The 13,659-nt window shown below is 41.8% G+C and overlaps 1 protein-coding gene across 1 annotated transcript in view; it reads left to right on the plus strand.

The window, feature by feature from the left end:
• Positions 1 to 13,659, plus strand: part of LOC110258846 (ankyrin repeat domain-containing protein 26) — an 82,677-nt gene that overhangs the window by 25,627 nt on the left and 43,391 nt on the right. The window contains 4 exon segments of the mRNA XM_085004472.1: positions 818 to 947; positions 1,029 to 1,201; positions 1,362 to 1,468; positions 11,074 to 11,148. Coding sequence (XP_084860598.1) covers positions 818 to 947; positions 1,029 to 1,201; positions 1,362 to 1,468; positions 11,074 to 11,148 — 485 coding nt within the window.

Below are 13,659 nucleotides of genomic sequence, written 5' to 3' on the forward strand. Positions count from 1 at the left end.
ACTCTTTCCTGACTCTTGGCAGGCTGTCATTCTGTCATCTGTTTTCCCCATCCTAGTAAATAGCATAACTGATAAGCTGAAGCAAGAAATCTCAGAGTCCAGCCCTCCCTGAAATCACCACAGCCAGTTACCCAGCAAGTTCAGGATTTTCCACCTGCTTGCATTTTTCATGTCTTCTTTCCATAACTTGCCTTCTCACCTATCCTTGTGAAAACCCTTCTAAAACACATCTGTGATGATGTAACTCCTCTACTTATTTATGGATTCCCATCCCATAAAGGAGACGGTTCATGTTCTAGGAACGGTACCTGCTTTTTTCCATTTGGTTCTGATCCTTCAGGTTTGTCTCTCCCTACCATTCCCAGTAGCTGCGTTCTGGTTGTCCACATGACTTGTTCTGTTGTGTCATGCCTTGTCCTTTTGTGCAGGCTGCCTTTACTAGAAATGGCTTTCCATCCCAGCTTGGTCCCTCGTCTGTCTTTGAAGATGCAGCCCTGTTGTGGCAGCATTTCATGAGCTCCCCAGAGCCAGCTGAGTCTTCTCTCCTTTATGGCTTTACTGTAGTCTCTTCCCTTCAGCTGTAGGGCTGGTGAGGGACGCTTTTCTGTCCTTATTTGGTTTCATGTAGCTCTGCCTCACTTGGAATGGAGAGCAGAATCTGTCTTTTATTGCTATTTCCAGCATCTCCCAGGATAGTGCCTACATTTTCTAGGTACAGTCAATGTGGTCTTCCTGACTGGTTGTTTGAATGAGCAAATGAATGCATATGATGTTTTCTGAAATTGGGTTTTTGCTTCATTGTGTCTCCTTTTTATAGGAAGGAGACAAAAAGCCAGGAATGGAGGGAAAAGGAACCAGGACTGATATTATGGAAAGTATCCCACAAAAGCCACCAAATCATGACCATTTTACTTCTGTTGATGGAGCACAGAGCAAGAATAGATATGGTGAGTTAGAGACTATCTACGGACTTTCTTTCAATGCTTAAAATGTAGTATAGGACTGGCTACTGTGTGTGGGGCTCCCAGCGCCGGGGTGGGCACTGCCTCCGCTCCGCAGGGCCATTAGCCCATGGCTGCTGCTGGAGCGCTGCTCCTCTGGTTCCTGCGCCGCGCCTGACCACCCCCTCCCCGCGCCGCTCTGCCCGCTGGCTCTTGCTGCACTCGCGCCCAACGCCACTGGGCACCTCAGGAAGGGGAGGGTGGGGAGGGGGCGGCGGACGGAGTGGGAGGGCCTCTTACAGGGGCCGCTCCCCCACCCAGTTGCGGCCCTGCCAGCGTTCCGCGCCTGGGAAAACTGAGGCCTAGACAGCGTGTTCTGCATTCCTGGGACTGGAAACTTGGATCTTCATTGCTCCCCAGCCTGCGGGCCCCACACTGGCGTCAGGGCTGAGCACTCCCCCAGCGGGGCCCTGCCCAGTGCAGAGCCACGGTGCCAACGGATCTCCAACGCTGGGGTCCCGGTTTGGGTGATCTGCCACACGGGATTGTCACAGAGGTAATCAATAGGGATTTCTCCTGGAGGCCACCTGACACCCAGGTCTCCCTTCCTGCCAGCAAGCTGGGCGTTCCTCCCAGGGATGCCTGACTTAGAATTTATCTGTGCCTCTAAGGGGGTCGAAAGGGGCTGGGCAAAAGATAGGATACCCCAAGTGGGCAGTAAAACAAAATCTTTTCTCGTCCCCCAGGGAAGCCCAGTGATCCTAGACACAAAGCAAGAAGGCTCACTTGGAGGGAGTTTGGGGGGTGCAAAGTGAAAATACCCCTATCAGCTGGCAGGGTGAGGGGAAAAGGAAACAGGATTCTTCAACCAGAGAACCAGGCTTGAGTCCTGCCCGCCTCTGCCTCTCAGTGTCTCTGTTTCCCGGGCATTGCCAGGAGCCCCCTGTTGGAGTCCGTGGGGGACTGTTGCCACTGCATGGATGTGAGAGGTTATCTTACCCTCCACCCAGAACCGATGCCCTGACATCTAATCTAGAGGAACAGAGCCCAGGGCCAGCGGCCAGGCCAGCCTGGCTGGGATTCAGCTCTCTCCCACTCCAGGCTTTGCGACCTTGGTAATTCCCTTTCCCTCTCTGAGCTGAAGTTCTGTCCTCATATGTAAGAGAGGGCCCCTCTTACATGTCATAAGCACTGCATGTAAGGCAGCCAGATGGAACAAACAGATAACACTCTCTGTTCCTTTCATGGGAGAGTGGCAGGAAAAGCTCTGGGGCAGGACTCGCTGACTCCCCTGGGCACAGCTCAGGGCAGCCCCCTCCCTGCAGGCTCTCCACCCTCTTGCTGTCCCCTCCCACTCCTCTGCAAGGCCAACAGGGCCCTCATAAAGCATTTCTGCAGGCCAGGAAATGGGAGCTGATGCCCTGGCTCTGGGGCCAGCAGAGCCAGGCTGGAATCCCAGCAGTGTCCACATCCTGAGGACCATTTCTCCTAAACAGCTATAAAAAATCCTGACCTCACAAGGCATTACAAACAGCAGCTCACCATCGGTATCACTGCCTTCCTGGCAGACTAGAACCCAGGACTCTGGGACCCCATTCTCCGGCCATCAGCATGGAGAATCCCAAAAGCACAAACTGCTTTTTTTCCCTTGTTGACAGGGTCCTTCAGTTTCCAGGGGTAATCGTGGGCTCATCAGGGACATTATCATTAAGCGCCTAGGGAAAAAAGGATATTTTGCGGGGAGGGGGGCCTTCCTCTATCAGGGAGCTGTCCCTCCTCTGATTTGCAGGCCCTGCCTCAGCCCACCTTAAATAGCATATGCACAACAAGCTCACATCAGGAACTCTGACACTGTTGGGTTGGGTTTGCAAACTCTCTTTTGGCAGAGCAAGTGCCTTGTTCGGCAGAAGGACACAGTAAGATAGTGGCTGTCTCCCCATGGGATAGTTTCTTCTGGCCCCAAGGTCATTCCTCCCATCCTCTGAGCTGTCCCTGAAAGCACTCCCACCCTGGGTTTCTCTGCTCCTTTCCTGAAGAGGTTCCTTTTTTTTTTTTTTTTTTTTTCTTTTTAGGGCTGCTCTTGTGGCATGTGGAGGTTCCCAGGCTAGAGTTTGGATCAGAGCTGCAGTTTCTGGCCTACGCCACAGCCAAGGAAGTGCCAGATCTGGGCAGAGTCTGGGACCTGCACCACAGCTCGTGTTGGCGATGGATCCTTGACCCACTGAATGGGGCCGGGGATGGAGTCTGCAGTCTCGTGGTTCCTGGTTGGATTCATTTCTGCTGCCCATAATGGAAACTCCTGAAGGGCTTTCTTATCATCTGTCCCTCCTGGGGAAGTGAGGGATGAGGAAGAAAGTGAGACCCAGGTATAATGCCCTCTAATCCCCCATGTGGTATCTGTCCCCAGCTAGATCTAAACTTCCAAAGACAGAGATCAGTCTGTTTTCTTCCCCAGTGAACCCCAGTGTTCACCACATAATAGTATTCAGCTACTGCTGGCCCTGGGGACCGCACAGCCCAGGAGGAGAGGCATATGTTGGGGGTGGGGGGAGGGTGAGGCAGGCCACAGCAGGAGCATCCAGGAGGAGGCAGAGGTTTGCAGAAGGCTGCCTGGCAAGGTTGACATCTGAGCTGGTCCTAAGGATGGGGAACAGAAGGCAAAGACTCGGAGAGTTCAGAGTTCTCAGTGTGTTTGGGTTAGGAGGTGAGGCTGGTGTGGGCTACAGGAGGTGACACCGGAGGTGAGAGAGGGCTGTGCAGGGTTGTAAGAATTTTTGTTTTTGGCCATGCCTGTGGCATGCAGAAATTCCAGGGGCCAGAGATCAAACCCATGCCACTGCAGTGATCAAAGTCACAGCAGTGATAACACTGAATCCTTAACTGCTAGGCCACTAGGGAACCCCCCAAATGTCTTATCTTTTGCAATTAAAAAAGAAAAGGTATAGGGAGTTCGCAGCTTGGTGTGGTGGAGCTGAGTCTGACTGGTAAGCATGGGGTTACGGGCTTAGTCCCCAGCCTCACTCTGTGGGTTGGGGATCCAGCGTTGCCATGAGCTGTGGTATGGGTCATGGATGTGGCTCAGGTCTGGCATTGCTGTGGCTCTGGCATGGGCCAGCAGCAACAGCTCTGATTGGATCCCTGGCCTGGGAGCCTCCATGTGTCACAAGTGTGGCCCTCAAAAGACAAAAAGACAAAAAAGAAAAGAAAAAGGTATTATTGGGGTTGGTTTTTTTTTTTAACCGCTTTCTTGGGGGTAGAATTGATAGGCAATGAACTGAGTATATTTGATGTGTGAAAAAAAAAATGTAGTATAGGACTTCTCTGGTGGCTCAGTGTGTGAAGGATCTGGCCATTGTCACCACATTGCAGAGGCTCCATTCCTGGCCCAGTAACTTGACGTGCACTTGGTGCAGCTTTAAAAACATTAAAATACAAAACTTTAAAAAGCTAGTTGAACAACTTCAAAGTGTGTGGATCAAATATGATATTCTTTTCTTTTAAAGTAGTTTTTTTTTTCCTTCAAAACTTTCCCAATGACCACTAACTTTGTCTTCCTGAGAATGGTTTACCCTTCAAAAATTCTTTTCCGTCCATATAATTTATTGACATATTCATGAAGGGAGATAGATTTATGTGGATTTAAAATTTATCCATTAACCCCAACTTCCCAGTCCATCCCACTTCCTCCCCCTTCCCCTTGGCAACCACAAGTCTATTCTCCCTGTCCATGGGTTTCTTTTCTGTGCAAAAAGTAAGTTCATTTGTGACATATGTATAATAAAAAAATACAAAAAAATTTCATAGTAGTAAATGTTCTCACTAATGTACTTGTGACTATATTTTATTAGCTATGTTATCAGCATCAGGATGAGAGGAGGAAGAAGTTGAATCATCTTTGGATTCTGAGGTATTGTTTGCTATTATTGCTATTATGATTATTTTAAATAGAAGCCCTGAGTGATGGTAAAACATGAGAGTGGGTGCTTTGTCTTTACTTTCTCACCTTTGCATTTACCCATCGGATATTTTTCATTATAGTTTTCATTTATAATTAATAAACTAATTCTGTGTGAAATACAATACTACCACATAGTACACATCTCTTAATTTGCAAAATGCACCTAATGAAATCCCAGTATAATAAAGAGAAAAGAGTAAGGCTAGGAAGTTATCAGGACTCAGGATTTGCTCTGCATTTAAGTTGATCTAAAAATGAAAGCATTATTCCAGGTCAGTCTATGGTGTGTGTGTATATATATATATATATATATATATATATATATATATATATATAAAACACACACACATATAGATATATCTATTTAGATGTGTAAAATGCCTAGTGTGATTGTGAGAGAAACAGGTCAAATTGTAGTTTTTTACCACATCCAGGGTTAGTGTCATTTAGAAATGAAGTAGGCTGAGAAAGAGGACCTCTTCAGGTTACATTGTCTAAGTTCATTTGAGTTCTGTTGAGGAAGTAGTTCATAAATAACAAGAGAATAAACAAGCACTATGTGATAAATAAGGAAAAGGTTACAGAATATTTCTCAGTATCCACCAATTGGGAGCTTAGAATTTTAGATAAAAATACTTAATCTTCTTTTTAGCTCCATCTCATGTTCCATTAAGTGTATCTTTTAAGCCTTACATTCTCCTTAGACTACTGGTTACCAGTTCTTTTTCCAGGTGTTAGGAACATTCCTCTCTCCATTTTCCTTTCTCTCTAGTAATACTTTATGGCATTCAGGGAGTGCTAGATGATCATGTTTGATTACATGAGTGAATTATTTTATAGTGATAAAGTCAAAGTCTTTATTACAGAAGTATTTTTTTTTTCCTTTTAGGGCCATACCTGCAGCAAATGGATGTTTCCAGGCTAGGGGTTGAATCAGAGCTGCAGCTGCAGGCTTACACCAGAGCCAAAGCAACACCAGATCCAACCTGCATCTGTGATCTAGAACATGGCTTGTGGTCATGCGGGCTCCTTAACCCACCGAGCAGGGCCAGGGATATAACAACCTGCATCCTCATGGATACCATGCCTAGTTCTGAACCCACTGAGCCACAAGAGGCATTCGCACAGGAGTATTTGTAAACAAAGAGTTGCAGACTAATACAAGTCAGTATTATTGGGAATATACTATGAACACAAACCTTTGTCTTACATTTCATATATTTTGCTATCTTTATCAAGTTTGCCAGACAAGAGTACATTTGCAGATATATAAGGCATATATACATATATATCTCATTTAATATATAATGAAAACATATAAAGCAGAGGCTTTTGATTCTAGTATATCCCTAATAGTATTGATACATTACTGATCTAGTATATGTAAATGCTGAAATATATTGTATAGGTTGAGTGAGGGTCAAGATGAGAGATGTAACAGAGAGTGGAGTTAAGTGAGAAAAGGGAATTCTGTATTTTAAAATATGGAAACTATTTCTAATTCAAGTTAGGAAAAGAAATCTAAGTCCTGAACAAAGTGCTCAGACTTGTTGAAGAAAAACTGAAAGAAACTTTGATCTTCACCGTTTTGTATATTAGTTTTTATTTGATGTTGTTTCTTTAAAAAGAAATACTCACTTTGAAATGAATAAAATGATGTGTTATATTTAGTCTAGCAAAACCCGTATTCATCGATAATGCAAGTTGAGCTCAGTTTTATGCCATTCCATGTTTATTCAGATGGAGATATTTGGGCCCTTCTGTTGCTTATGGTTTCTAAGTTACTGCTTGGTGCATACTTAACTGACCTAACTAATTGTATGAGACTGTTTGGTATCCTCTTTGTTGGAATTTTTAATCTTTTGAGAAGAAAGAGAGAGGACATAAATAATCATGTTACCCAGTCCCAGTCTTTCCGCTAAGAGTATAATTTCTAATTATGTGAATTAGTTTCTTAATCTCTATTCATTACATGAGAACATTTGAACCTGGAACGCTCTTAAAGAAAAAAGGCATAGAATTTTTTGCATGGGGGGGGGAGTTCTGATTTATCACTTCCTAATAGTATGTCTACATTATAAACACATATGAACACACTAAATGCATGAAACCACAATTTATTATTTTTTTCTAATATCAACTCCTTGTTGTAAACTCATTGGAAGGAAAAATGACTAGCAGCAAATACAAAATTATCTCTGGAAGATCATTTGTTACATTTAAAATATCTCTAGCAATAGGTACATTTCACATTATTCTTGAGAAACTTTATAAACTTCAGTATTTATAGTCATTAAGCTAACACGTAAGGTTTTTGTGTATGCATGTGAAACTAACATATAAATTCTTTCATATCACAAATTCAGAAATGCTTGTGACTTGATTTTTACATCCCTTTGTTCGTTCCTCATTTCAATACCAGTTCCTCTTGAATAATCATAATTGTATTTTAAATCTTTCAAATCTCCAACTTGGACAATCATAGTTTTGTTAATTTTTGTACTAGATCATTTTGGCAACCATTAACTACCATTGTTTAAAACACTAGATAGGCAACTGGAATTATGACAGTGCTATTCTCAGAAGAATTAAAAACGGAGTGTGCACTTTATTTTATTTTATTTTAATTTTATTGTTTTGTCTTTCTAGGGCTGCATCCATAGCATATGAAGGTTCTCAGGCTAGGGGTCGAATCAGAGCTGAAGCTGATGTCCTACACAACAGCCACCGCCACACGGGATCCCAGCTGCCTCTGTGACCTACAGCACAGCTCACGGCAATGCCAGAATCCTTAACCTACTGAGTGAGTCCAGGGATCAAACCTGCATCCTCATGAATGGCAGTCACGTCCGTTTCTGCTAAGCCATGATAGGAACTCCAAAAATAGAATGTGACATTTTAAAGAGGGTTTTTAATTTTTTTCTCACATTATATGACTACTTAAAAACACCGCATAAATCAGCAATCATGTAAGCACTTGCAATTAAAAACTTTTTTAGGATTCATTTTTTTAAAAAAGATACTCTTGTAGCATCTAGAATTAGTATTTTAGAATTAAATCATTTTGTTAAAGTTGCACATGTATATTGCTTTAATATCTCAAGATGCATATTTGTACAGATTCAGGAAAGAGTATCTTTCATATCTTTGAAACAAAATGTTGAAATCGATCATTGAAAAATTGAATTTCAGTCCTTCCTCAGCTCTTGTTCTTCTTTTGAAAATTCATGATATATGTATAATAAAAAATACCAAAAAAATTCATAGTAGTAAATGTTCTCACTAATGTACCTGTGGCTATGTTTTATTAGCTACATTATCAGCATCAGGATGAGAGGGGGAAGCTACTGAATCATCTTTAGATTCTGAGGTACTGTTTGCTATTATTGCTATTATGATTATTTTAAATAGAAGCCCTGAGTGATGGTAAAACATGAGAGTGGGTGCTTTGTCTTTACTTTCTCACCTTTGCATTTACCCATCAGATATTTTTCATTATAGTTTTTATTTATAATTAATAAACTAATTCTGTGTGAAATACAATACTACCACATAGTACACATCTCTTAATTTGTAAAATGAACCTAATGAACCCGCTGGGTAGTAAAGTGCATAAAGTAGGGTTAGGAAGTTATCAGGACTCAGGATTTGCTCTGCATTTAAGTTGATGTCAAAATGAAAGCATTATTCCAAGGAAGTCTATGGCCACATCTATATACACAAATATTTGGAAGTGTAATACTCCTAGTGTGATTTAGAGAGAAACAGGTTGAAATATATGTTTGTTTGTTTTTTACCACTTCAACATTGAAAAGATAGTGCCTGAGACTTGACGCCTTTGATTACCCACTAGTTTTGCAAGGAACATTTCCAGAGAAACAAAAGCATGGGACTACAAATAAATATGTGGGGTTATGATAAGAGCAGGTTGGTTTACCTATGTTTGAATAAGTACAAACCATTTTTGGAAAACATTGCTTTATGTCAGCCATACCTGCAGTAATGCAAATTTCAAGTAATCATAACCTGTTTTAAGGTAAGAAATATTGAAAGAGATAAGAAGGGTGTGATGTCTTAGATATAGGCAGCTGCTGCAGAGTGGTACGGCACCTTGCTTGAAGTCCAAAGACATAGTAGCATCCTGGTCCTATCACTTAATAGGTTTGGGATCTTGGGAATACTTGTCCAACCTGTTTGAGTGTCAGTGACCTTGTTCATAAAAATGGTACTGATTCCTCCCTTTTGGGTAAGTGTAGTGAACAACTGTGGTGACATTCATGTAAACACATTGTAAATGGTAAAGGATGCAGTTTAGAAATGTGAGAAAAGTATGATCAGAGTGGCAGAGGTCCTGCAGTTGGTCAGTAGCTTCTGGATTCAGCATTGTCTCTGGGGTGGCACAAGTTTGATGTCTGGCCCAGGAACCTTCATAGGCCTTGGGTGCTGCTGTACAAGAAGATAAAAAAGATCACAGTGGAAATAAGTGGCTTATTAAGTGATGAGGGTATTTTGTTTGTTTGGGTATTTTTTTGGCATGCAGAATTTCCCAGGCCAGGTACCAAACCTGTGGCACTGCAGCAACCCGAGCTGCCCCATCAACAATGTCGATTTTTAACCCACTGAACCACAAGGGAACTCTGAGGATACCTCTTTAAAGCCTGAAGGGTCATAAGGTGATAACAGTTGAGAATGTGACAGTTAGAACAGTTGTGTGGATTTCTGACTTGGGGTCTGTTAAGTTTCATCAGACTGTGATCAGTTGCCTCCTACAGGTATATTAGTGCTCTGGTACTTGAGGCCCTGTAAAGATCTTAAATGTTTTGACCTTAAATAAATTCCTATTGTTGAATACCAACTCTGGGCCTGGCCCTTAGACCCTGAATGTACCAGCTGAGGGGTTAGGCTGTCGTGGTAGGAGCAGAAAAACAAGGAGACAGGAATCCTTCCAAAGTCACTGTAAGTCCTTCATGTGAAAACCCTGACATGGAGATGGGGACGGTTAGGTTAGACACCCCTGGGGGAGTTTGGTGGCGGATGGGAGTGAGGCTGGAATGGAGGTTGTTAGAAGAGAGCTGAGGGTGACGAGAGCTGCCACGGGAAGGATGGGAAGGAGCCAGTTAGGTGAAATTTAGAAGTCTGGGTCCTTTCCGGTCGTCATTTCCCTCTCACATCTTGGAATGACCAGGACACAGGTCACTCTTATGATCATTTTTCCAGCCACACCTGGGGGCACTTGCCAAGGCCCCAACCCTAGGCACCGGCCCCGCATGAGCACCATGTTCCCCACCCTGGCCCCTTCCTTATGATCATTTTGATTATTATGTTTGCACGTAGAAGAGAAAATGTGCATGATAAGGGCCTGGCACATTTGGGTGGCTAGTAAGTAAATGTTCTCATTCCTCTCTTACGAATGCTTGCTCTCCTTTTCCTGAGTAATTACATAATCCTATTGAGATTTTCTTAGTATTATTTCAACATAAAAGTTTTTTGCCCTACTTTGTTCTGACTTTTGCTCCTCAGCTATTTTTTTCCATCAGTAAAAATTGTATCAAGAAATGGATCTTCCAAGCCCTGGTATAACTAAATGAAGCAGTTTGTACAATATTCTATTTATACTCTAGGGGTTTATATGCCAAAGTTTCTTTTCATGCCAATTATGTTATTTTCATACTCAAATTTTTCTGTCCTTAGAAATATTTTTTATTTATAGCAGATAGAGCATAAGGATTTGTTGAGATATATATATATATAGATATATATATCTATATCTATATATCTATATAGATATATATGTATATAGGTATATATAGGTATATATATTTAAAATATCCTCTTCTTTTGTTTGAGAATGCAAGTTGAGTTACATGTTTTGAAGTTAATCCTTGGATGAAATGTGTTATGTAATTCAGTATTTTCTGAGTGAAAATATTGACTCAAGCTTTCCATGCTCTCTTTAAAGAGTCAATAGCCAAATGATAAAAGAATAGAATTGATCTGGTGAGCATATATGAAGTTTTCAATTTAAATGTTTGAATTTTCATTCCATGTTCTGTTGTTTTTGTCTACTTGTTTCTAAAGTAGGACATTAAAAATAATGAAGGGAAATCGAGGTATTTTCTTAGAGAGAGATGGGAAGAACCTTATGCAACTCATTATTAATCTAAATTTTAACAGTGTACCTCTGAGAGTCTTTCACAGAAGTACGTTGATCATAAATCTGGAGCTTCCTGTCAAAGAGGGAAAAATAGAGTAAGTGGAGAAGTAGAAGGTAAGAATGTTATTTTTTAAAAAGTCAATTTACATATAATAAAACAGGAATTCTGACATAATCCTTTTTTTCAAACATTATTCTGTGTTTGTCATTTATGACTTCCTTGCATTAGTAATTAATTAATTTCATTTATTTGGGTTCTTTTTATTTCCCCAATAGCTTATTTTCTTCCCACTGTACAGCATGGTGACCTAGTTACACATACATGTATACATGATTTTTTCTCACATTATCATGCCCCATCATAAGTGACTAGACATAGTTCCCAGTGCTACACAGCAGGATCTCATTGCTAATCCATTCCGAAGGCAATAGTCTGTATGTATTAACCCCAAGCTCCCAATCCATCCCACTCCCTCCCCCTTACACTTGGCAAACCACAAGTCTCTTCTCCAAGTCCATGAATTTCTTTTCTATGGAAATGTTCATTTGTGCTGTATATTAGATTCCAGAAATGTGATATCATATGGTATTTTTCTTTCTCTTTCTGAGTAGCTTCACTCAATATGAGTCTCTAGTTCCATCCATGTTGCTGCAAATGGCATTATTTTGTTCTTTATTATGGCTGAGTAATATTCCAATGTGTACATATACCACATCTAACAACAACAACAACAAAAACCTCTAAAATGTATTTGTTTTTTTGACTGCACCTGCAACATGAGGAAGTTCCTAGGTCAGGGACTGGACCTGAGATGATGAAGTGACAAAGCCAAATCTTCAACCTCTAGGCCACCAGGGAACTCCCAGATATATTCTCCTAGCCAGTGGAAAGCACCTTTTGAATGCATAGTGAGGAAACAAATGAGAAAGGAAGGAAGTTGTGTGGCTTGCCAGGTGTCAGCAACAGTTTAAACTGAGAGTCCCCTTTAAGTAGCTAAATGATTAGTTCCATTTCAGGATGCTCTACAACCTAAGGAAAATCAGGAGACAAGGAAGAGGAAAATAAGAATAAAGGATGAGAGAGGCAGAGACTACAGGGTGTGAATGAAGGAAGAGGAAGCAGGGTGCTGTGGTGTGAAGGTGGCAGAGTACAATGGTTCCTTAGAAAAAGGAGGGAGGAGGGTCTGAACTGTGAGATGGATATCCAGCAGCAGAACTTGTCGGCGAAGTACAGCCTAATATTCCCAGTCTTATGTTCTCATCGTGAGGAAGCATTCAGGACGGAGTTCCCTGGTTGAGCAGCACTGGGTGTTCCCCTCCGTGGGGGGTCATGGGCATATGTGGTCCACTGTGATCGCAGGTACATCCATGTCATAGGACAGGTTGCTGTTTTAGGGGATGGTGTCACATGGGCCCAAAGGGGAGGACTGGAAAGAAGAAGAGACCAGGGCATGGTACGGGTGGGATCAAGGAGACTGTAAACTGACAAAAAGTCCATTGGAAACTTACAACTTCTAATACATATCAAGGTTTGGGGAAGTGTTATAGTGAGGACCTTGAAGCTAGTTTTCAGAAGGGTTAATTAAGTTGAAGTAATGGAGAAGCAGACTCAATATAGACCAGACCTTCTCAGACTTAATGAGTGACTGGAGATCTTGTGGAAAGTGCATCTTCTGAGCCACAGGTGTGAGATTCTGCATTTCTCACAAGCTCTCAAGGGATGCCCAGGTTGCTGGTCTTCAGGCCAGGGTATAGACTTGTGTTAGAGAACTCTGAGAGACAAGCCATTGGCTAGTTCAAGATATAACATGATTAAGGAAAAGCATTCTTTTCTGTTCTTTTTTGGTTTCCTTCTTGCATTTTCTGGCATCACCAAAGGCATGGGGATGTTCCTGGGCCAGCGATGGAACCCACACCACAGCAGCAACCTAAGACATTGCACTGGCAATGTCTCATCCTGAACCTGCTAGGCTGCAAAGCACTCCTGTTTTTCTTTCTGACCATGTTTATAGCTATAGGGCAGGAAAGAGTTGAAGGAGAGATTATCCATGTGAGATACTACAGCCAAGCAGAGAGCAAAAAGGAAGTGGTGGGGATGATCCTTCAAAAGCATGTGAAAGGGGCAGAATTGAGACCACAGATCTAGAGATTGCCTTTGAAGAGGGGAGGACATAGTCAAAGGAAGGAGTGAGGAAAGAAAAGCATTAAGTGGATGATTGTGGAGTGAACGATGAAATTGAAGAGAACGCCTTACAAGTGGCTTCAGTGTATTTGTATCCCTATATTAACTGCAATAATTCATGCGTTGTTTCTTCTGATGGTACCTGGTCATTCACATGGGCTTTCTTGATACTTCTTGATGCTTTTGTTTCTTCTTCTCCTACAGATGATTTAAAAGTCCTATCTCTTAACTCACAGGTTCTTTCTTCTGCTTGATCCATTTTTCCATCAGTGCCTAGTGTATTTTTCCTTTCATTCACTGTATTCTTTAGCTCCAGAATTTCCATTTGGTCCTTTTAAAAAAATACATATATATAGTTATATATAGTTATATATGTATATGTATGTGTGTGTGTATGTGTGTGTGTGTATAGTTATTGTTCCTA

The sequence above is a fragment of the Sus scrofa genome, chromosome 17 (assembly GCF_054392235.1).
Source record: "Sus scrofa isolate SSC_HxYL_T2T_F1_AM1 chromosome 17, Sscrofa_HxYL_maternal_Yorkshire_Landrace_v2.0, whole genome shotgun sequence".
NCBI lineage: Eukaryota > Metazoa > Chordata > Mammalia > Artiodactyla > Suidae > Sus > Sus scrofa.